Source organism: Oxyura jamaicensis, chromosome 13, assembly GCF_011077185.1.
Source record: "Oxyura jamaicensis isolate SHBP4307 breed ruddy duck chromosome 13, BPBGC_Ojam_1.0, whole genome shotgun sequence".
Taxonomy (NCBI): Eukaryota; Metazoa; Chordata; class Aves; order Anseriformes; family Anatidae; genus Oxyura; species Oxyura jamaicensis.
This window is the reverse complement of record NC_048905.1, coordinates 16,032,917-16,057,973: the sequence shown is the minus strand read 5'-3', so window position 1 is coordinate 16,057,973 and position 25,057 is coordinate 16,032,917. Positions and strand designations below refer to the sequence as shown.

Below are 25,057 nucleotides of genomic sequence, written 5' to 3'. Positions count from 1 at the left end.
GTGATTCTGCTCTGTGATTCCTCTGGCGATCCAGTTAGTGGAGTCCAGTTAGGTTAGCAGGATTGTGGATATCCCAAGCACGGACCTCACCCTGGCAATGCTTTGGTGGTGGTGGGGATCTCTTGGGAGCCCTCCTCAGGGGCCGAGTGGATTTGTCAGGCTGGGCAGATGAGTGTGGTCCTTGCAGCTGACCGTGAGGCTCCCCAGGCAGCATCTGACCTCCTGAGCCTGGGCAGCCTGCCCAGCCCTCCCCACACACAGGCGGAGTAAAGGTGCAGCATCCTAGTGTGCTGGCCTGTGATCGGTTTGGGAAACACGAAATATGCTGCTCATGGGCAGCAGAGGCATTGGCAGAACAAACAGGCAATAATAATAAGAAAAAAGGGCCGTTATCAATCAGGCTTTGCATGCTGAGCCAGCTGGAGCTTGTACCCAGCAAGGCTGAGGAACTGCTCCTCCACGTAGAGCTGTGTGTAGCTGTGGGCAGACCTATTGAAGGAAGCCACCCGAGGGACCCGGTTTCCTCCAGGGATCCTCGTGCTGCAGAGCCCTGCATCTGGGGATGGTTTCGCAGGCTGTGCTGTACCTGCCCTGCTTCAGGTAAGTTCCTGCTAAGATGCATCTCCCCCATGCTGTAGGAAACGAGCTCGTCTCGCCAGCTTTAAGGCACAGCAGTAAGTTAAGCAATAGAAAAAGGCCCCAGAGTCAACCACTTTCCTGGGCTGGGCACTCACAGAGCTGGTAAGTGTAACACCAACATTACGTGGCTTTATTACGAACATGTGCACGCTTGGATTTAATGGCCAGCGGCTAGACTGAGCAAGCATTTAGTGCGAGTGGGAAGAGGGAAAGCATCTATTTTCTTGTGCCAATACAAAGGATGAGTAATTACTCCAGAAACAGCTGCGGTGCCCCTGAAACTACAGAAGACCAGCTGATTCCTGCCATGCCTCCCCAGCCAAGAGGCAGCACCTGAGACCTGCCAGGTAAAAGTCAGGCTCTGTGCTTTGTCCAAGTCCTTAGAACTCCACTTGGAAGGAAGTGAGCAGGGAACAGGCTTCGCTTCACTGCTTAAAGAGTTACTCAGAAAGGAGGAGGGGGAAAAAAAAATACCTGGGAGAAATATTTCAGTCCAAAGTAATATTTACTTGGGTGCTTAAAACTTTGTAAAATGCCCTGGAGGTCACGAGCCATTCATCCTGCTGTGTATTTCTCTTTAAGAAGGTGCTTGTAAGTAGTACTGGAACACATGTGTGATGAGGGGTTGCCATGGCAAACAGGTTTTGGCACTGTTTAAGACAGAGTTTTATTGCACAGCAGAATAAATAAGCATGTTAAAGCTGCATACAGTAACTTGTTGGCACATACATTAATGCTCCCAAGGGTTGCAATAACTTAAGCACCCTCCCTTTAAACATTTTTCAGTGTTTTTTCTCTTTTTATTGACTACATGCATTTAGTATTAGGGCTAGGAATGTCCCATTTCCACCCCCTTTTGAAGTGAGTAATTGAGGCAAAAAAGGAGGACTGTCTAATAAATCATAAAGGCCCATTGTGCCCAGACAAGAGGGACGATTTTTTCCTTTCCTAACCTGCGTGAGGATAAGCCAGCACGAGACCTGACTGCGTGCTAAATCCCAACCTGCTCCTTCTAGACGTAGGAGTAGATAGTGTTTGTACTTCTGATAGAGCCGAAACGATCAGAAAGTTTCACCCTGTTTTCTGCAGTTTCTGCCTTGCTGTTTCGTGCCAAGCCAGCCTCCCACCACATCACAGCAGCGAGGCAGTTACTTCAGCCCCAGCACTTCTTCAGCTACCTGTTCTGTTCCATTTGGCTCCCAGTTCGCACCAGTGAGTCCCCAGCAGGTCTGGAAATACTCCCAGCTCCAGGGAACTGCTACAGGGAGGCGAAAGGCAAATCTGGGCCTGTAAGAGTGCTCAGGATTGTAGTGCTCTTAAAGGTGAACATAAATTACTCTTTATAATGAAAGCTCTGGTTTAAGAAGAGTTATTAGTGTGTTAGGCTGGGCTTTATTAGCTCAGAGCCGTGTGGGAGGTGTGACACTGGCTCCCTCTTCTGTGGGAAGCAGTAACCGTTCCGCGTGGAGGACTTGAAGGCTGCCAAAAGCAGGCAAAGCCCACAAAATCTCCCCCATCTCCTCCCACCTCGGTTAGGTTAGCATAAAAGCACATTAGTGCAGGCGTGATCAGATAATGCCCGGCTGTAAGGCCAGTGGCACAGCGCTGCCTCCTCTCCTGGGGAGTGACGGATGGCTGAAGCCTTCAGCAGAGCTGGCAGTAGCCGTTTCCTGCTAAAAAGTGGGGAATTGGCAAGTGTGATGGGCTGAAATCTTTGTTTCATTGGTGAGGTAGGAAGCTACTGGGGAAGGATACCAAAGTAGAGATGCTCACCTGAAAAGGAGATTGTGGTCGGTACTGGCTGCTTTTATACTCAAAAGTCATACTTTGTGTGCTCCGTGTGGTTTTAGGATGAGGACTGTAATGTATTTTACTCCTAGGGCCCTTCTTGCCTCTCACTGTCTTACCAAGAAGAGCCCGCAGCCATCAACGTGACCATCGGAGCCGCTCATCTCTCCTAAACTCTTTCTGTATGCTCAGCCATCGCTGAACCACACCTGAGCTTCACGGAACAGGAGATGGGAAAAGAAAAGCTGATTATTTAAAATGAAACGTACACATTTGTAACCCTGCAGGCTGATAGGCTCATTATGAGAAATAATAAGAGAAACCATGAGGGAGGGATATTGTGTGGAGAGAAAATGGAAGGGAGGTGGCTTTCAGGTGATTTTTAGGCCTAGAAAGGCGTCTCCTGGGCATAAGCGGAGTTGAAGAGCTACCCCTTCCTTCTGGTTGTTTGGATTTGCTTGCAATTAAAGCCTAGTGGAGCTGTCAGGGGCTGTTGACAAATATATTATAGCCAACTTAGGTTAAGCGAGAATTACTTAAAATTAATCCATCCCTGCACAATATTCCTGTTTCACTTCAGAAGAATGCGCCAGGAGGAGTAAGTACAATCCTGACAATGTTCAGGGAACCTCCTCAAGGTGGAAATTTGCAAATAGGGCTACTGTAGTATGTAATGAGAAGCTGCAGGGCTTTCAATTATCCCACATAGTCTGTCTCTTTGCAGCTTGACTGACAGCTAATTATGCTGGTGCCATTTTTTTGGCAGTGGAATTTAATCTCCCAGATGGAAAGCAAATCAATCTGCCCATCGCTGCAGCTGAGGCATACTTTGGCTCAACTTTAATTTATTCTCCTAAGCCTGAGAAGGCTAGTCATTTCAAGGTGCAGAAATATCAGATTTCTTCTCTTAGCCAGGCTGGTGAGGAAGTGGGGAAGAGTTGGGATTCCGCAGGCTCCGCTGTGAAGCGTTGTCACTCCTTGCTTCGTATTAGGAAACGGCGGCATCATCTCCCCTTGATTCCTGTCCGTGGTGCCTGACAAGGAGGAAGCGTTTATGAGCTGGGTGCTAGTGATAATGGTTAAACATGAGTTGTGGAGGCATTAAGTAGGATTCGATGGAGGAATGAACTAAATCTCTGAAGAACTCAATACAGAAAGGAATTGGTGGCAATTTTCAAGCACTTTAGCCAGTGTGCAATAGCCTGGCTCCCATTGGGTTTCACGCCAGGGATATAAATACAATCCTTCTACTTACCTGCACTCTTCAGGCCTATCAATTATGCTGCTCCCTTTGGGTTGCCACTGCAGCTTTAGGTATTACCGTCCTCTGTAAAACCACAGCGGAGCACGGTATGTCACTAGTTACCACGGGCTACAGACCTGATCTTCGAGTGCCCGGGCACCTGCAGCTCCTGTCAATGCTGTTTTTTTCAGGCTAGAAAACCCAATTTTAGCTAGGATCAAGGGGAAGGGAGCTCACAAAAACTTGGTGTTAACGCAGGGAAATTGGAGCCCTGTTTTTCTGCAAACTTCTGCTTGTTTGGCTAACAAGGAGTCTTCTTGCTGTTTCAGCCTGTGCACCTCTGTTCCGTGCTTTATCTTACCTTTTGGTGTACTGTTTCTGAATTCTTAGCTTCTCAGATTCATCAGATGTGTCTGGAGAGAAACAAAGTTCCTGCCTCCTTTTTATTGAGAAAAGCATTTCTAAAAGTGCTCTGTTCAGGCCTGGTGAGTCATTTTTCCAGCCTTCCTTGCACTTGCCCGAGTACTTTGCTGACTTCACCATGGCATGTCTGGATGCTGAAGGATTAGAAGCTCTCCCTTCTAGCTATTAATATCTTCATATTTTCATATAGTACTTATAATCATGCTGATGCTGCTCCTAATGAGTCATAGAATGATATTTTGTAATTATGATAAGCTTGTACATAAGCAGCATTTGTTCTTGGCAAGAAAGCCCCAACACATTTCTGTGCCTCCCATCACCCAAATTTATTGGGATCGGCTTTTGCTTGGCCACCTTGCTTTTGTTGATGCCCCCTCTTTGCTGCAGGGCAGGATGAGCTGAAGTAGCTCAGGGCATACCCCATCCTTTGCCCAGGGCATGTCCAAGAGCAGTAGGAAGATTTCAGCCAGGGTTGTGGGCTGGATGTGAGTGCTAGGAGCCTGCTTGTACCTCCACATCTGCCAAAATGCTACATCCAGACCTCTGAAAAGTTGAGGAGCTGAGGTAAATGCAGCAAGTTTTGTTAGTGAATCTTAACTTAATCATGAAGCAGGGAGGGCTGATTCGAGTGGAATGTAACATGAGCCCCAAAGTCTAACCTGTCCGTCACTGCGCTAATCATCCAGAAGACACATCTGTGCTGCTGTTCCTAAATAATCTGCCCTCCTCAAACTGTTTTAGAAAACTAAAGGTTACACAAATGTTGTTCATTGCTTCCCTTTCGGGGTGGGGTGGGAGGTGGGGGCTGGACTTCAGGAAGCAGGGACCCAAAGAAGCAGAAGAGCTCCAGCACGACCGTGAGTTATTCCTTTTCAGAAGGGGGGCAGGGGAAAGACCCCAAATTTGCATTTTTGCTTACTTCCTCTCTAGGGCAAAATAACACTTCTGTCAGCAGCTAATTGCTTCTAAAATCCAGCCTGGCAACCTGACCATGAATGTGGTAGGGTAATTATACCTGCTTAACTAATCACACAGGCTGTCAACTTAGGATGAGAAAAGCTTTGGGAGGATGATAGCCTGCAAAATCAGAGCGAACTGCTAAAGTTACATGACTTTTGATGCACCCAAAGAACAGTATTACAATGATTTTTTTCTTCCACAGTGGAAAACATCGGTGGACTAAAAGCAGAATAGTAGTGGAGAGCAAGATTTGAAGCAGTTGATTGAAAATGCTACTGGCAACAAAATGCTCTTAACCTCTTAAAGTATTTGAATTGCTAAAGAGAGGACACTGATTTTAACCGTAGTGTTCAGGTAAGATCCCTAAAGGTCTTACCAAGAGAAGAACAAGCTGTAAAGGCACTCTGAGACTTTCTGTACGTGGCCCTCCTGAAGTGGAATTAATTTATTTTTCATGGAGCTTGCACACTTAACTCTAAGAAACACAATGCTAGGAAGACTCCCAAAGTGGTAGTGTCTTGGTCGCAGTACATGTTAGCAGGAATTTCCTCTGTTTTCTTGTTATGCATGTAACCAGATATGTTGCTTTTTAGGTTCTTGACTATATGCCATAATCTCCTTGGGCTGCACCATGTGGCCGAGTTCAAGCTTGTTCCAGGATCTTTGGCTTCTGCTTTCCTGACAAAGCCTGCTGGATTTCAGGACCTCAGAGCAGCATTCTTCAGGCTGTGGGAAATGTGGGTGAGTGCTGACTGGGTGGCAGGGCTGTGTCAGAGACCACCAACTCCTCCTCTAGGCAAACTTTCCCTGCTCCAAGTGCAGTAGGGACCAGCTGGGCAGCAGTTCAAGGTCACTTTCAGAGCAGGCTGGGTCAAAGCAACAGAATCACAGTATTTGCTGCAAACACCAAGGCTTTATGAGCCTTTGAATGAATGCTAGGAAGGAGAAGGAAGCTCTGGTATTTGCACAAAAGAAGAATACAGTGATGTTACCCATGAGATTAGCTTCAAAATTGCCACTGATTTTAAACAGGAGCAGAAGATGCTTCAGTTATGAGTTATAATGAGAACAGACTTCCTGAAAGCTCTCAGGTTGTGGCCCTGCCTGCCATGAGCATGGTGTTCTCCCTATTCAAGGCACTGTAAGAAGCACTGATAACTGTTTCTGTTCACTGTGGGATGTGATCCTCACCAGGTGGGAGCTGCTCATGGGTCTTTATTTGCAAAAGGACCTGGAGTCAAACAAGGAAAATTGCATGTCACAGGCAATCCAATGGGAGCAGTTGCGCTATTTGTGGTGCCAGTGGCTGAATAAGCAGAAAAGATTTGAAGCCAGGAGAAACAAGTCCATGTAATTTGAATTGCATTACAATTTGCTCCAGGATTTTCTTACGTGAAAGACAGAAGTTGTCCTCCCTTCATTTTGTGTAGCAGTGTAAAAGTCAGATTTGTTAAACTGTTGTGTTGTACTTCTAATTACTTTGAAAATACACCTGATCAAATGCTTTTCATGTTACTGACATAAATTTTGGGACTTAAAAAATTTAAGACTTCACATGTTACAGGAAATTCTACTATGCAAAGAGACCAAGAAGCTGTAATTTGTTGGGTACACAGTTGGTTTGATGTGTACACTCCTGTATTTAAAAATCCCCTTCTGAGCTTAAAATCTTAGGGCCCTTTTCATATCAAGTGTTTCCTTATGACCCTCATCCATGCTTTTGTCTACTCTTCAATCCTTTTAGTGACACCTAGTGAAATTTGTGGAAAGTGCAGCATGTCCTTCACAATTAAATGCTAAAGTTACTGCATCTTATTTATTGTCACTTAACCAGCTGTCATTAAAGACTGATATCAGATGCATTTTGGCCATTTAAAAATTTCAAGTTTGCATTTGTAGTATGGTCAAACACCTTACACGTTTGCACAGAGTTAACTTACTCTGCTCCTCTTAACTTTGTGTACATGTTTAGAACAGCACTTAGTTAAAATTTTGCCTTCTAGTATTGTCACTCCTGTTCCTCTGGAGCACTCCACTTGAAGCTGCAAGTACTCCAGATTCTGTGCAAAAAAACAAACTCTTGCAGGCACTTAAACTACATGTTTTTAATATTTGATATTGAGGATACATATATGGAGTCCTGAGCTTACTGCTAACAGTCAGTCAAATTTCATCCACTTGTTGCTCTGGATCACCCCAGGATGGATGTGAAGCATTCCTTCATCAGCAAATGAAGTTTTCCGTAGAAATCGAAAACGTATGCCTACTACATAGAAAGTAGGCTAAAGACTTCAAAGGAAGAGCTTCCTCTTCAGAGAGAGCATTCATATGCAATAGCTTTTGAACATGTAACCTCTTCTTTCTCAAAGTACAAAACCAAGTGGCTTCCGTAAGGTTTATGTTGGTATGGATTTCAGCTGTGCAAACTATATGGCAACCAGTACAAACTGGGCTCATAAAGATTTGGAAAAAATACAAAATAGCTTCAAACAAGCCAATATTCAATGATTGGAACTAGTTCAAAAAAAAAACAACCTAGGCCTTACTTGATATAAAAGGCTGGGACCTCTCAAAATAAAGAGCCCATTAAGTCAGATTCTGAACAGGAGGATCTGAAGCACCAACAGGAAGGTCTGAATGCTCACTGCAGAAAGTTCAGGTGTGAATGTCACCAAGCAGGAAGTCATCCAGCCAGTACACGTAAGATGCCCAGCCTCTCCAAACCAGTTTCCAGGCTGCCAGTTCAGATCTGGTGTTTCATCATCCTTCTCACAGCTACCTTTTCAGAATTCATAAAATAAAGATGTTTAAGAGAAAAATTAATTCGAGTACACCAACAGCAACAGTTCAAACATTTTACTAAATTCACACAATTTCAAAATTGTAAATATAATTAAGAACAACAGGGTTTCTGTATCTTTTCTTCCAGATTTATCATTAAGACAATAAACAAACACAAATTAAGTTTATAGCATCTGTTCTTTTAAAAAATGAAAGGAACGCCACTCAATGTATTGATAAAGCACCACAACACAGTTACAAAAGAGGGTCGGCCTGTTTCTTTCACAAGTAAAAGACTACATATTCCTAACAGCTTTCTGCTTCAACCATACTTCATTAAAATAAAACTATAAAATCTCCTAGATTACACTAAGTTCAGACGATGCCTGGTATACAGTGCATTAACAGCAGTAATGCCAACTATCAGTGCCAACATAAAACATTTTGGAAAGTAAAAAAAAAAAAAACAAAAAACAAAATAAAACTAAAACGAATCCATAAAACCACCTTTATTTCCCTAGATGAGCAAAATTTAAAATAAGGGATGCTCTGCTTCACAATGAGTTAAGGATTTTGGGAAGAAGATGGGTAGAAGGGAGCTGGTACTATAGCTTCCTATGCTCAGTTGGCATCTAGTTTGGCCATTTCCTGCACGTATATCCCTATACTCTCACTGTCGAAGAGCACGAAGTACACCGTCTTGATTGAAGAGGACATTGTTGACACAAAATAGCTGGAGATGGCTTTCAGGATCAGCTGGGCAGCCGTTTGCTTTGGGAAACCATTTCTAGCAAGAGAAACAGAAAAAAAAGGAAAGGAAATCAGGACCTGCTGAACGAGCTCTGGATGGTATAACCTTGCAGGGAATGCTCAGCCTTTTCCCTAACGCAGCACAGTAAATAAAGCTACAAAGCTAGTGTTTACAATCTCAATTAGAAGCTACAAAGTTGTTTGTTTAAGCACGACTTAAAATGTTCAAACAGAAGAAAGCATTCCCAGTACACGAACACAGAGTCCACACACGTTGATGTGTTGAACCTTTCACCATCCGAAGGCTCAATTATTCTCATTTAACAGATGAGGAAACCAATGGCCGGTCAGCCTGAAGTGTTCAGGAAACTGCATATACCTTAGAGTTGCAGAGTCAAACCCCTTATGAAAGTAAACCAACCACTGAGGAAAAATAAAAAGGGACCTGGAACTTGGTATAGAAAAAGCAGCATGAGAGGAGAAAACAGGAAAAACCTTGCTGCTTTCTAGATGACTAAACTGTGCGTGGCCAAATTTCACAGCTGAGTACCTAGCCTAGGAACTCTGCTTACAGTTTTCTTTCCTCATTTATCTCTTGTAGCTCCTGTCTGAGTTTCATCTAATGTTAGAACAGGTCAAGCACAAGTAGAGCAGTCTGAATAAAGCCATGAGCTCAACTATGAAAAAGTTTTACAGGTCATGGCAAAAGCCCCACGTTACACCGGGTTCTGGAATGTGGTCTACGCTTTGCTGCCGTATTACTCAGGAAGCACTTCTGCCCACCCAGCGGGTGGTTTTGCCCTCCTCAAAGTCTGAGCAACCCCCAAGCTGCAGTAAAGTACAGAGAAGTAACCAGTCTGAAGGTGAGGGGATGTCACCCTTCTGTTAAGAGCAGGACCCAACAGAAAATGAAGAGGCTGTTGAGCAACATTTGGGTGACTGACATGCTCTTACAGATACACGATAGTCAACACTCCCTGTAATAAAGTGTGCATTTATGCAAATCTTGCTTAGACACAGGGTGATAAGGAGATACTAAAACCACTTTCACATGAATTTTCAATACAGAGTGGCAGAGATGGGTGGTGACTTAACAGCTCTAAGTTTAACAACCTTCCATCCTTTTTTTTATTCAAAAAGATTGGTAACATTTAATATATTCTTTCATTTAAGCCAACAAAAGTGTGTTACACTGTCCTATAATATTGGGAAATATTATTAATAATTTAAAAATTACACAGGTAGGCGAGTTTCTGAGTTTCCTCAGCAATTCAAAGAAGCTGGACTAAATTCACCTCTGGTATTAACAGGTGCAACACAACAGCATTTGCTCACTGCAGCACCAGCCTCTGCTAATAAAACACTGGTGTACTCTCCCTCTCATTACATGCTGCAAGACACAAAATGAGAAAGGCAATTGCCTGTGTCACAGACCGCTTACTGCACATTACCTGACCATAAAATATACTGTAGGAGCAATTCTGGGGTAGTGCTGCCCGTAACGGGGTATTACACCTGCTGCCTGAGGACAGTGCTTGTGATAGTTCAGAGATGATGACATGAAATAGCACATCATGCTGTTTCTTTCTTTTCTGAAAATGCCTATTTTGTTCTCTCACCGAAGAAGAGAAAAAAAGGGAAAAGCACTGAGAAAACACTTGTGCTCTTCCAAAGACAACTGAGCCGGTCAGGCAGAACCAGCTGTGCGATAAGGTAATCGACTGGCAGCACAGTTTTGACATCGCAGCTAATTCCTACACAGAGAAAGGGGCCTGGAGTCAGTGCGCCTCTGCATCTGATCCCTTGCTGGTTACTTAGGAATGCTGCATCCTGGCATGTAGCAAACAGACCGTTGAGGAATTTTGCTCCTGAACAGGCCAGCATCAAAATCAGGGTACACGCTGTTTCTGCAGTGCTGACAAGGACTCTGAAGCCATGCAAATTCCACTTCAGTCATGTCCCTGCCAAGTGGTCGTGATGGCAAATGAAAGAAGAGCAGCCTGATCAAAGGGAGGCATGCATGCAGGGAAGCTGATGAAAATGAGCTGTTTAGGACCACTCGCTAAAGAAGGGAAAGAGACAAAGTGGAAAAATCAGAAGTAGGATGCTGACCGACGGCCATGTGTGGGTTGCAAGAAGAAACAGAAGCCTCTTGCATCGATCTGCTGGTCTGAGTTAAATTCTTGTGAAAAGGTGGCTTGAGGCTTTAGCCAAGCTAGTGTCAATTAGATCGAAGTTGGCGCCTCAGAATGAAATCCCTACTTTGAGGATCATTTTATTTTCAATCCCGAACTCTTCTTTCCCTGTTCTCCTGCTGGCCCTACCAGGGTGAACTCCAGGCTACCTTTGTACAGCACCCAATTTGTGCTTTCCACAAGTTGGCTGTAGCTGAGCATCTGGCCCACCGAACACTACAAGTATGCTATTTTATTTTCCCCCATGATTTATTTGAACTGCCCTCATGTAATCCCATTCCTCAACTATAAAAGAGAATGAAACTGTTTATGTGGGTTTATTGGGTGATGTCTGCTTGACAGATGTCTGTACTAGAACAGCTGCATACATGTGGTGTCTTTGGCGTTCGCTTTCTTTAAAGCTTTACTTCTTTTAACACTTCTGACTTTATAAAAACAAGTAGAGAGTATTGTCAGAATATATTCTGTTTTCTCCAAAATTCATTTATGCTTGAATAACTCTAATTAAGGAGGAGAGGGAAAATATACAACCTCATACATTTCTCAATGCCTGTTGGTTCCTCTCCATCTTTTCAAAGCACCACTTCAACTGGCTTGAGTAAGAGCAACATGCATATGCCAAGCTGAGAACACAGCCACAGATCTTGCCTGTCAGTAACCAGATTTCATAACAGAACGTGGATCTCATGATTATTCAGGGTTTCATCATCTTCCAACACTACTCAACTACTTTGCAGCAATGGTTTGGAAAGGTTCTGCACTGGCAGCTCTCCTAAAAGAAAGGGCTCCGTGGAGGGTATTTTTCTGTAGCCTTGCTGTATCCAACAGCTAATTCACCAGGTCAGTATCAATCCTCCACTATATTGCTCTACCATTCCATCAGGCTTGCTCAAGTTACCTCCTTAAAATGCCACCCACACAAAAACACCTTATTTGGAGCTGTGTCTGATGCAAGTCACTTACGTTTATTATCCTAATAAAACTATTTCTTCACTGTCATTCACCCAAAAGCTCAAATAGTGCTTTCTGCCCTACAAAGGATATGCAGGAATTAATCTAGTGTTGCAACATGGCACAATGGGAAGAAGATTCTTGGTGAAGATCAGCCAAATTCTTTCAAGGCAATTTCAAAAGTGGCAGTCTTTCAGAGTTAAATACACCACTGTGAGATTCAGCATAGATTTGCTCTTCATTCTGAGCCACCAAGGGCCAAGTGCTCCAAACCTCCTAGGGAGCCTCAAATTAAAACACTAGTCCATATTTAGATTCTTAAAAACATTATCCAACATTCAAAGGCAGGGACCATCCTGTACAAATCTAGAGGACCTTAACTTTATACTCTGGCTTTCAAAAATCTTGACAAAGACTTTTAAAACCTTTTTCTTTTTTTCTTTTTTTCCTGAGAGAGTCCCGTGATATAAACTGCATGGAGTTCAGCTAACAGACTTGGGGTGAAAGCTTGAAATGACTTTGGAAATCCAGAGAATCAAGGCACTTCAAGACTATTGCTTAAACAAATACTAAGACATGTAAAGGACTCTTTATCAGGGAGTGTACTGATAGGACAAGGAGTAAGGGCTTTAAACTAAAAGAGGGTAGATTTAGATTAGATAAGAGTAACAAATTCTTTACTAGGAGGGCGGTGAGGCACGGGAACAGGTACCCAGAGTGGCTGTGGATGCCCCATCCTTGGAGGTGTTCAAGGCCAGACTGGATGGGGCTTGGAGCAACCTGGTGTGGTGGGAGGCATCCCTGTCCTGGGCAGGGGGTTGGAACTGGATGATCTTTAAGGTCCCTGCCAACGCAAACCTTTCAGTGATTCTATGTCTTCTGGCCATTCTACAACATGCACTAAAACTAGGTGAAAGAGACCACTTTTCTTCGTGCTCTCCTCCATACCCCCAAGTTATATGAATAAATTAATAGTCTGAAAAAAAGACTTTTACTATGCTCTTAAAAAGTTATTTTTATGCTCTTTAATCTATTTGTATGCTTCAAAGGTCTGCAGGGATCACTGCTAGACACGCTGAAGTTTAACTACTACTCAGAACACCACAGGCTCCATGTGCAGCTTGAAGGAACACAGAAGAAACATTGCACTCAGGGAACTGATCCAAACGAGCAAGAATGAAGTTAGCGCTGTAGAAGTGAGTTTTGTACATGAGAAGGGACAGGCACATATGAGATGGCACTGAGGAAACGTAGCCTGTATCAACCATCATGTTTATGTAACAGCCTTACCTGCCACTGCCAATTGAAGGAAACGCAATTGATTTCAGCTTCTTTTCATCAGCCAGAGCCAAGCAGTTCTTCACTGTCTTTTCCAGCAGCTCCTCGCATTTGTCTGAGCCCCAGCCTGGGCTATTACAGTGGATCACAAATTTTGCAGGCAATCCGTGGCCAGCACTGACAACAGCTAGTAAGAAATGAAAGTGAAACATAATTGCTTCCCTCTCATTAAGATTAAAAGAATGCATATGTGATTAAAATAGCAAACAATTGACAGACATTCCTTCAGCCCCTGTGAATGTTTTAGATTACAAATCACACAGCCTTAAAATATAACAACATGATTACAGAGACTTTTCCACTTCCAGCTGTACTTTGCTGTGGTAATTTATAAATCATAGTTATAATAGAGCTTATTTTAGAGACAGCAAGAATTCATGACTGACATCAAAGGAAACACATTCCTACCGGGGACTGTGCAAACTGGTGTAATGTTGGAGGAGAAAGGCAGTAATATGCTAGGACATAAACCTGTTCAAGAGATGATCATGCTTCGGTTCAGAGTTTATTGCAGAGCTACAGTAAATCCCAGGATGCTGCGCTGCCGGTGTTATGACTTGTGCGACCTTCAGCTACTCCTGCTAAACACACAGCTTGTTTAGCCAACTTCTGATCACAGCGAACCACAAATTGGATTATTTCGGAGCTATTACTGTTCTGCGCACTGATAAGGAAGGCTGGAAAAGGGTTGAATTCGAGTATCTGTTTTATTTCCATCTTTGTTTCTGAGTAACTATAAAGAATATTTTCTGTGATTTCAAAACTTTGGGCCTGGTTTTATTCAAGCCTTTATGTGCATGGGTCATCCAAGACCACTTCAACAATGCCTCTCTTAGTTAACTCTTTTGTCACATCTTTGACAGTGAGACAGGATGCAGTTACAGATTTACGAAGTTTGCGTCACACTGTTCACATGCCAACAGGTGAGGCCTTGGATGCACAAAGAAATGGAGAACTTGTACCATACTAATCATATTATCACCAGGATACTGTCAGGGACATGTGGGGATTACAAAAACACAAGAGGGCCTGCCTACAGACCACGCACACCCAGTCTCCAGAGCAGTCCCTGTCTTGGTAACAGAACGCATCCTGGGCTGGGCGAGAGATCCCTGCCGTTTCTGACCCCACAGCTCTGTGGCTGCAGATAAAAACTTGTACATTTTGGTTGTTTAAAAATAGAGGTGAAACTAAAACATCTTATTCACAAGCTCATGGAAGGAATAAACCTGGTCGGTCTCACAAGGACACGCACCAAACCTTCACAAAGAGTCAGCCCAGTAACAGGCTTTGGGATATAATCATATAAGGCCACAGAAGCACAGGAATAAAATGGGAGTTTGTTCTAAAAAGAGATAAGAAAACTACCATTTTTTAATTTTTAAAAATCAGTTTTTTCAAAGGTGCTTAGAGGCCAGAAATCTTCCACTCCACTCTGGAATGTTTATGGGACATTTTTTAATTTAAATATAGTAGCAGTAACTCTTGGAGCTCTATCATAACATATGGATGCTATCCTGCAGCTGCTGAAGAAGAGAGAAAATAGACTTTGTCATGTGGCATTCTGACAGGAGGTTAATCAGGAGAGTACACTTTAAAGGACAATGGAAGCAGAAGGATTTATGTCCTTACAGGTTTGTGAATTCTCAGCATGTTGAATAACCTCAGTGTTAGGCAACTTTAATTTGTCCTTATATGCAACTAAAACGTTGGCAGATTCAGACTACATCGTAAATCCAAGAAAAAGCTAATAAAAGCAGCTGACATATCTCTAGTCAGATGTGAAATGCTGATAACGTCTTCACACTGAACAAATAAAATACTGTATTGATACGCATCACCAACAATAATGCTTCTCAGAGGGTATTCTAGGGCAGCTGTTAATTAACTCGTAAGGATTTTGTTGAAGACAACCGTTAATTACCCAAAGTAGCCATCCTTTACTTCAAATGCAAATGCTCTGAAAGGGGAAGTTTTAGTATAGAAATGAACAGAAAGAATCATGGCCACATTCTGTGCTATTTACAGTTATATTTCCGGTAAGGATTGCGGTTATTTTATTAAAAGGGATACCCAGGTAATTGGGAAATCTGAAAAACGGATATCCACGTAACTGAGAAATCGATGTGTGTCAATTCTTCTCCAGCAGTCCAGTTTCTGCTGGGGTAGCAGAGAGCTCCCTACAGGGTCAGGCTGCCAAGCAGCGCTCAGATCTGAGGGATGCATTGATGTTTGAGAAGAAAATTTTTTCTCTCCAAATTGCAATCTATTTCTTAGCACAGTTTGGTCAACTCGTTAATAATAGGTTGATAAGGAATTGCATACATAAGCAAGTGAAAAAAAATAAGAGTAATCGATTCTACATGTTTTTGTGGAACAATGATTCCAAGAAAAACTTATTAAAATTTTTTAAAAGCAAGGAAAAAATTTGTATTAAGCACCAGAAGTAAACAGTCATATTTTTTCCTGCCATAGCTCAAGTCTTACGTCTCCCCCTCAGCTTTAGTCAAAATTCGTTTACAAAACTGCATGCACTCTATTTATTTTTATAGCATAAACACAGATGGCAGAACCGGCATTCTATATGAACAACATGTATCAGCGATATCACAGATGGTGTCAAATTGTCATTACCAAACGTTAGTACTCCTATAGTAGATTTTTCTCAGATATTACATAAATTTTGATAACTAGGCATCAAAAAACCATAAGCTTCTACAGTGATGATTTTGGCACTGTTTAGACCAATTACCCAACAGCTGCTTAACTTTGAGCACGTGCTTAAATTCAGTGAAAGTCAGTGGCTTTTTAGCAAAGCAGATGTTTAACAGAGTTGGACTCAACTGTTCTGAAAAATAAGCATCCAATTAATTGCTTTTATGACCTGTGCCCTTAATAATCAACATTCCTTGTGTATGCGTGTATCCTTGAACAGCCTGTTTTTACTTGTAACGTTACAGCACCACACCATTTCCTGGCTGCTTTGGTAATGGTTACTTAAGATGCACTGTGTGTATTTTAACTCTGGAGAGTACGAGTACCGTGTAACCCAGCAGAGTTGCCTGGGGACAACGTGAACCCGAGCAGTGTGCTGGAATGAGCTTGGCCAACTGACTGCAATGAGGACCACCGCAGACGTTGAAGCTCGTGACCCCAGTGTTTTTTTCCCTGCAGGTTTCCGAAGCGCAGAGCCTTACCTCCAGCTATGTCCAAGGGCCCGTTCTTTTTCCGAAGCTCAATGACAGCTTCCACAAACTCCTTGCCGCCTTTCTTTTCCAAAGTGCTCCCTGAACAGAGAATTGTTATTTTACTCCTCTGATCCCAGGTTTCCACAGCAGACACATGACTCATCATTATTTGCAATTACATCAGTCTAGATTTTTCTGCCCAAACATTTTTTGGGGACTGCAAAGTAAGATCTAAACCTTTTGGGACTTCAGAATTAGCTAGTCATTAAAAACAACAACAACAACAACAAAAATGAAAAACCAAAGAAGACAACCCTAAGAACCCAAAAGCCTCATGTCTGAATCCCTTGCTAACATTCTCAGACGGTGATTTTCACGTCAAAACATCTGACGTGACATCCCTATCTCCTTCCTTATCATAAACATCTGCCAGTGTGAAATGTTGCAAAAGAATGTGCTAGCTCAAGAGTGGTTGAAGGTTCATAATTCCTGCCTTCAAGGTTCATTTCCCCTCTCTCTTATAAATGGTTTTAAAGAGCCATTTGCCACAATAAGAATTTGAGACTCACCTGATCTTGGTCCCTGACCCCAACAGGTGGCACCAGGAATGAAACAGTCTCGTGAGTGCAGCGGGCTGCTTTACTTGGTAACTGCCCAGCTTGTTGAGCCACCTTTAACCAAGAGGAAGAGCCTCAGAAATAAGGAGAATCTCTAAGGAACATATTCCTCCAATGAACTTCTCTAACTACAGCTAAGGAGCTGGACAAAGTCATTTTGGGAGGAGAAGAGCTGTGCAGCGTTATCAGGGCAACCAAAAGGTATGCCGTTTACAAAGGCAGTCCATCACTAAATGGTTTAGATCTTATTTTGCAGCTCTAGTTTTAGGTATTAATATAATAAAAACAGCCCAAGAAAGCATTTTCCTAACTACATAAGCACCCCAAATAATTTTGTACTGTGCATATTAATTATACAGGTAAATACGTAAAAAGCAGTGGTATCAAAAAGGCTCTTATTTGAGACATTACTTTGAAAACTGATTTCCAAAAATTCAGAATAGGATCTCTAAAGATCTAGATATTCATTTGGTGAAACCCCTTACTTTCACTGATGAAGAAAGAAAAAAAACGCATTTTCTGATGGAAGTGCACATATTGTATGCTCAGGAAAGCAGAGCCCCTCCTCCAAGGTTCAGTTTAACGTTCAGAGCTATGGCTCTAGGAGCTAAGAGGACTGCCAGAAGCTTTTGACACCATTACTGAATTTCTTCCAACGTGAATATTAGAGGTTTCTTGTTTCTTGAAAACAAGGCATTTGTTCGTTCAAAAACTGACCGTGTGGCCCTACCTCTGTTTTGCTATTGGCAGTTTATTGCTTTTGGGGTACAAAAGCTGAGGATAATTTAAAATAAAATGTAGACCTCATATTTTGCTTTCTTCATAACCAATTCACAATTGGTGTTTGCCAAAAGTCAGATTGCAAGCTCAGACTGTGTCAGAGTACACCTTGCTCCATGTACTTATTTAAGCTCATTTATGTAAATACTTTAGCCTAAGTTTATTTAGACAAATTCCTCACCGAGACTGCTTCTGAAACTCAAAGCTACCTGTGCAACAGAGCGGGAAGCACCACCCAGCAAATCTCTTAGGCAAGACAGTAATGGCTTTATCAATAGCAGCAAGGTGTCCTAGGAGATTGTGCTCTGAACAGAGATCCCCCGGGCTGAAGGGGCTTCGAAGGGCACTGTCTTCCACAGACAGCAGCACAACACACAGCGCCCTTTGCTGAACTTATTTGCCTGGTGTGGCTGACACCAGGGACTTGTGAAATCACTCTGACAGGGAAGGAAAGCACTTTTCCATCCTAGTTATATTCTTGTGTACGTATTTCCATATCATTCCTCTTCAGACTAGTGTATGTATTGCAGTTATATTCCCCATGAACCCATAAACTTAATTGGTCCTAAACCCCACAACATTCATAATCCTTAATTTCTCTTGTTTCAAGGCAAAACATAATTAAGCCTTGTATAGAACTTAGGAAAAGATCTATTAACTAGGTCATCTCTTTGCCATTGCAAAGCTGTTGTACATTTAATGGAATTTAGCCTAGTTTTGTTTAATTCAGTCCAGGAAGACCAGCTTTTCCCCTTCTACTGGGAATTAATTTATAATTAAAAGCAATGAACAACCTTGTCAGTTTATTTCACAGAGCACTCTTCTCACAGATTCGGTGCAAAGAAGAGCAAGAGTAGAATGAATCAGTGATGGTTTCTGCATTCACTCCTAAATATGCTCTTCTTCTGCTTAACAGTAATGGTCTATACTGAAATTATATTTCAGAACTATGTCGTAAATTAGCTTTGTCTTGGAAAGGACATGCTGCATGTAATCACTTTCCACTACATTAGCAAGTTTCTTGATGGAAGTCTTGCTTCACAGCTTCAAGGTTAGTAGCTTATTTGCTCACAGGCATAAATATGTGCCACTCCCATGAGAATAAGGTCATTATCTCATGCTTTCCAAGCAGGCATTGGTATCAGTGTTGAAAACAGCGTTAGCAGAAATTTAGGCTCTAAAATTCTCAGGATAAGCCCCCAGTACATTTAAATTGTTAGGGAAAAAAACAACAAAAAAAAATTAAAAAAAATTTATATGGGTAAAAGTTAATCACTGGAAGCTAGGCATTTGTGCACTTCTATTCTTTCTTACAGCAGTCAGAGGCAACAGGAACCTACGCTAAGGTATGAGCAGTGCAGCTTTGAGAGAAAATTTTCTTTGTAGGGTAGTTTCTTAAGCAGTTCTTTGTCAAAGGGCAGGAGACGAGCACATTAGCTAAATGAGTCTGACAGACTTTAGAAGCACATTCTTTAGATACAGGGTATTATGACACTTGTCTTTTAATGTCTCTGCATGATGTTTAGCCAGCCAAGTCACAGCTGTTCCCGCTCCGACAGGCTCCACAGAACTACATTTTTCTGCACGTTACTCAGAAAGTAGCTCCTTCAGAAACAGCAGCTGTGTAGGGCTTGCCTGCCCCATGGCAGGACAAGCGCCCTTCGAGCTAGCACTGAAGCAGGGTCTCCAGCACAAAGGGAGACCCTTTGCATAGTGGTGATGAGGTCAAGATGAGATGTAAAACAGAGGCTGGGATAACGTGACCATTATTTTTTATTTTTTAAAAGCATGGTGTGTCATCACCCTTATCAGCAACTGCTATATTCAGCCCCAATTCTGATTTGCCTTCTCACATTACTACAGCAGTTCAGTTAAAGTGTTGCTGCCTGGTTATGAAATCCTTCAAAATATTGTACTTAGAGAAGGGTATTACCAAGATAGGAATTACCCTGAGCAAACCAGAGGTACAATTTAAGACGTCTGTCATGGTGTATTACGATGCCTTCTTTCATCAGTGCAGCTTAGATGACCGACCATATGAAAAATGTGTGTTGCATCTCTAGCCATGTGCTTGTAAGGACCATTGAGCAGGGCTACAAAGGTAATTGGTCTATAAGTTAAAGCATGAAAAAAACTAATCCATCTTAAAAGAGTTCAGAAAATACAGGTGGGCTAGATCCAGCATGTCAGATGTGAACATCTGAAACTTGGCATGGAGAGAGCGTACTGGAAGTGGCCAGAAATCTAAAGATCGAGTCTCAAACTGTATTCAAAACAGGCATTTAACATGCCAAACAAAATGTGGTAATTCATTTTCCTTGCTCACATGCCTGCATTGCACATATACTGTTCTTGCACTTCAAATTTTGATAGTGCGTTCTATTGTTACTCCTGAAAATCTGATTTGGTGATACAAATCAGAAATGCCTACTGAGTTTGCAATAATTGATTTCTTTTTATTATCCGTCAGGACTGCTGGAAGTGAGAAATAAATGCAAATCTGCATAGCTACGACAAGCTTGTGGCTGCTGATTGACCATGCACACACATACAAACTCCGCAGCACTGAACTTTCCATTACCTACTTCACCACCGGTGTAGAAGTCAGAGTTTGTCGGGTGAACGACAGCATCACTGTCGATCGTGGCAATGTCAGCCTGTACAACTTGCAACTACAACAGGTAAACAGATGTATATCAACCACGTTGGACAGAGACCCAGCACAGGCTCTACATTTACACATGTACCAACGTCCATATTTCCTACCTTTACATCTCCAAACCTTGCGCCAAAGGAGTATGCTGAGGTGTGTGTGCAGGTGTGTGTAGAGAAAGGGGTGTAGGGAACAGGAGGAGGAATATTGAGTACGACATGATCAAATCAATGTTAAAATGACAAGTCAGAGCAATCAAATGAGATCATTTCCAAAGCTTTAAGATCAGCTAATTCCCCATTTCACTTTGCAGAAACCTAGAACAACTAGTTCCCCACAGAGCATGACACTAAAATACGGAATCTGTTTAAAAAAAGAAATTCAGGATCATCAAGCCAAACAAAATAACTAGTTTCTCCATTTTGTCAGCATCAATAAGCTGACAAGCACTGATCTTCATATGAATAGCAAGTTATCATTTCATTTCTAAAAATGACAGTCTCCTTCACATGGAAAAAACCACGTATTTGCAGGGTTTTACTGAATGTGGTTTAAAACATGTAAGTGATTGATCTTGTATTTTAAAGGCAAGGCATAATCTCTAATTATGTGTTGTAAAGGCTGAGACATGTAAAAATATACGTATCTCAGAGAAAGACTGACTTAAAAATTAGCCTTCTTAAGTCTTTTTCTTATTAAATTACATAAGATCATTCCCATAGGAAATGCAGTAGTAGGAGAATTATGGGTTGCATTCCGTTAAGGAAGTTTAACAAAAAGACAGCAGCAGGTATAATCGAATAACAGGGGAAGGCAGTACATAGTACAGGAAAGTTAATTTTTCTTTGACATTTGCTGAAGAACAGGCAGTTGAAGAAGGATTTGGTTTTAAACATCTATCTTGCTACAAATTGAAAAGCGATACCCCATCGATGATTATATCTGCAAGTTCAGTGGTGGTATAATATCTGTTTTTGTTTTCAGCTGAATGTGACTGTGACAGGGAGTAATTTAAACACAATGGAAACATAATTTGACAGAATCAAACATGAAATCATGGTAGAAAAAAATCGTGGATAGTTAATTATTTAATCATTCCTCTTTAAATAATGTTCTGCCTACTCTGATTATTAAAAAGCACAAAACGAAAAAACACAGATTGCAGTTAGAATGGAGAAACTGCTTATTTTGAAAACAACCTGACAAAAAAAAGTATTTTAGTCCTCAAAGAAGCCACATAAGAAACCCCCCAAAATAGCTAACAGTCACATATGATCATTATGGAAAAGAATTTAATTTGTTTTTAACTGAATTCAGCTTGAAGATTAGCAATAGCTGCAAGTTTTCAGATTTGGTAAAAATGTCTTTTGAGTATAGTTCTTCAACAAAAGAGAACTTGGAAGATTTGAATTTGACTCTTGATTCAACATATGAAGCCCTACAGAGTAAATTCTGGGTTCCATAATTTCCATGTGACCATTAGTTGTGTCAACCCATGCCCCATTTACCTAGGTCATCTTTAAGGTCAATGTCAGCATTGGTGGGATTGATAATGGCCTCCACCTCGAAGCCGGCTAAATTACTGATTTCACTGTGAATAAGGTTCAGCTGAAAAGAAAAGCATGAGGTGGGAAATAACAGGACAGCTGGGAAATCACAGAGAAGCTGCAGAAAAGTGAGCTTTGCAACACAGATGGAGATAGCATCACTGCAAACAAATATGCAAAATAAAAGGCAGGTCATAAGGAGGGTTGTTATCCAAAAAAAAATATTCAAACACAAGACTCAAACATTGCTCCCACCAGGAGGAAGTAAATGTACCTGCTAACAAGGCTCTGCCTCAGCTTTAGGCTGTCTTCTACCTGGTATTGTTATTTTGGCATTATAAAAGGCTATTTGTTTTTCCTGAAAGGATAGATGAAAGACAACCCTAATAATTTCACATGCACGTGCTGTGACTGTTCAGCATTTGTTACGACATCTGAAGGATTTCTTACGGGCTTACAGTACGGTGAGGAAGTTAGCATAGATGCCTAGAGATCAAGCTCACATCCACACCATGTGCTCTTAGAAGAATTAATGAAATGTGAGAGATTTCAACTTCTATCACGTTTTGAGCAAGATTTACAAGCAGATAAGAAGCCAAGGAAACATACAGACCATCAGTGGTAGCTGACTGGTGCTGAGGTGAAAAGTAATGGCCTGATTTCCTTGCTGCTGATGGTTCGAGTGTCTCCTGTGACCCACGTCACAGAAACAACTCCAAAATTTGAGACATGCCAAAGTCAGCAACAGTAAAAACTGCAGTACGCTGACAGATATGTAAGGAGGCTTATAAGTCGGGGTTTGAACCGCTGCTCTGCAGCCAGCCCTGGGAAGTCTGATTTCACATGCACCGGTTTTACTAGTCCCAAAACTTTGCACTTTATGGAGAAAAAAATCCAGACTCTTTTGTATATGGAAATAGACTGTTTCTATCATAAGTTATGCTTAGATCTACAACATGCATATCCATTTAAAATCATTGTTTCAATAGGTGACTGGGCAACAGGGAAAGCAACAATAAAAGGGAAAGCTCACATTTATTTATGCAAGTCCTGAAGCCAGCTGAAACTAAGTCAGGCTTTCCTTCTAATCCAAAGCCCACTGGATTCAACATACGAAGCTTAACATAGACAGTCAGGTGTGGCATTTAATCTCGTCAATACTGAATTTCATCTCATGGGTTGTAATCCACATTCTGTAAACTTGTTGTATCTTTTCCATGTGTGAGATTATTAATAGGGAATACAAACCAATTCATGAAACCAATACAAACGAATGGCCATTTAAGGAGGCCAATGTACATCGATTTAAGTTTTATGAATAAAATTATTTTCATTTCATTCCTATGATTACATGAATTGACCTTCCTTTTCTTCTTAAGTCTGCAATATCATATAACTTGCATGTGTTGCTTGAGAAAATTATGTTCCCTTAATATAAGGCGATTGTGGCTAAAAATCAGTGTAATTCAGCCCTGGTTTAAGTATGGGTCTGTATGGGATTTTGCAACTAATCTAAGAAAGCTTACTTTCCAAATAGCTTAGAATCCTTTACTACTTCACACTTGGTGAGTTATTCATCCTCCAGTTTGAGTCTTGAGTTTGACTACAAGCAACTGCTGTTTAAAAAAAAAGTCAAATAAAGTCAAACCAAAATGTTAAAGAAACTATGAATTTTGAAATAATAAAAAAAAAACAATCAACAAAATACATGCACACACCAAAAGACTGTTTTGTGGAAATTTTAGTATGTTCCTAAGCACGTTTCATTCATTTTATAAGTGACTTTCTGATCCCCAACGCACTATATTCATAAAGTTTTTGCCCCAGATTTATTGGCTGACTACCATCTTGCTTTCAGACTTTTTAAACGATCTCTGCACCTACTCATATACGGGATTTGCAAAGCAACCAGTTGGCAATTAAAGCTTCAACTTAACAGGAATAACAAAATGCTTAAAAAGCTGCCCATAACTGATGGCACGTGTTGGCAGCTATGCATTATTTTGCTGAGTTTTGCATTTACTGTTCGATGTACTGTTAGCCGACTGTCAAATAGCACAGTAAAAACCAAAAGTTTTCCTATAGAATTAAATGCTCCATTGAGTAATTGCTCAATTTTACTACTCAACAGTATGAAGCATTTGTTTTAGACAGAAGAAATGAATCCCTAAAGGGCCACTCTAAGAAAAACATAGGACAACTTGCCCATACACGTGCAATAAATAATGGGCATAACTTTAGGTAACATTTACATTAAATGCTAGATAAAATGCAGAAGGCACCTGGCACATACATGAGTACTTTCTACTGAGCTAAGCCTTGCATTTCTTAGTTCAGACAGAATTACCTTTAAATTCTTGGAACTTTTTCTTATTTGAGTTTCATACAGAAAACTAAAGGTGCCTTTTGCAGATCAACAAGCTGAGATCTTTCCGAAATTCCGAACACTGATGCATAGGCTTGAGGACTTACAACTCTGCCTCTGCTCCATAACTGTCTCAGGAAAATTAAACTAGTTAATGTGCAGAATATCACATTTCCACTGGGATGTCATCTGTAGGATGTGCAATCATTTAAATATTAACTGGATTTTAATATTGTATAGTGTTGAACTAACACATTTCTGCAAGTATAACTGAAGGGTTCTTAGCCATTTCCCAGTCTCCAGGAATTTCTAGCTGAAAGTCATCAATTGTCTTAAGATTTAAAGCAGTAATAGTATATTTTAAAACTGAACAATACTCAGGTCAGCATATTCTCCATTGTGTTTTTCAGTAATTAAATCTGGGGATATTAGATATACAAAGAGCCATTCTTGCAAGTAAAACCTTTCCTTTTCCCTTCTGCAAATGCGAGGACAAGAAAAGAGCTTTAAGCTCTGAATTACGTGCTACTAAGAATGAGATTATTTTCTTCCTTCTCCACATCTAGCAAATTATCTCCTGTTCTAGCAGATAGTGGTTCTGCAGACCAGAAACATGCTGTAAAGGTGTTCAAGGATATCAAGTTCAAAAGACACCAATTGCTTGATTTTTGGGGCTTTTGGGTGTCTGTGTTTGCACTGAAGTTTACATTTCTATTAACACAGTACATTAAAGTATACTGAAAATCTGTATGTACAAATTCAGGACAAATTAAATAGCTGTGATCAGTATGAACATTTTTGCGTTCCAACTGAACAGCTCAAAATGTTTTAACGTATTA

General features: G+C 41.3%; 1 protein-coding gene and 1 long non-coding RNA gene across 6 annotated transcripts in view; one reads left to right on the top strand and one right to left on the bottom strand.

Moving 5' to 3' along the window:
- The first annotated feature begins 576 nt into the window (after positions 1-576).
- On the top strand, positions 577-6,286 carry LOC118173717. Its single transcript, XR_004754363.1, has 3 exons — positions 577-600; positions 5,647-5,794; positions 6,190-6,286. It is a non-coding gene; the product is annotated as an uncharacterized LOC118173717 (long non-coding RNA).
- An 857-nt stretch (positions 6,287-7,143) lies between these two features.
- The window catches only part of LOC118173716 (core histone macro-H2A.1), a 44,541-nt gene continuing 26,627 nt past the window's right edge, over positions 7,144-25,057 (bottom strand). For 3 of the 5 annotated variants that reach the window (XM_035338530.1, XM_035338532.1, XM_035338531.1), the window contains 4 exons: positions 21,815-21,914; positions 16,266-16,355; positions 13,021-13,195; positions 7,144-8,621 (listed from right to left, as the gene is read on the bottom strand). In XM_035338530.1, coding sequence (XP_035194421.1) covers positions 8,456-8,621; positions 13,021-13,195; positions 16,266-16,355; positions 21,815-21,914 — 531 coding nt within the window. In that variant the 3' untranslated portion in view covers positions 7,144-8,455. Of the gene's footprint in view, positions 8,622-13,020; positions 13,196-16,265; positions 16,356-20,234; positions 20,326-21,814; positions 21,915-25,057 lie in introns of all 5 variants that reach the window. The other 2 variants (XM_035338534.1, XM_035338535.1) reach the window with 1 other exon arrangement.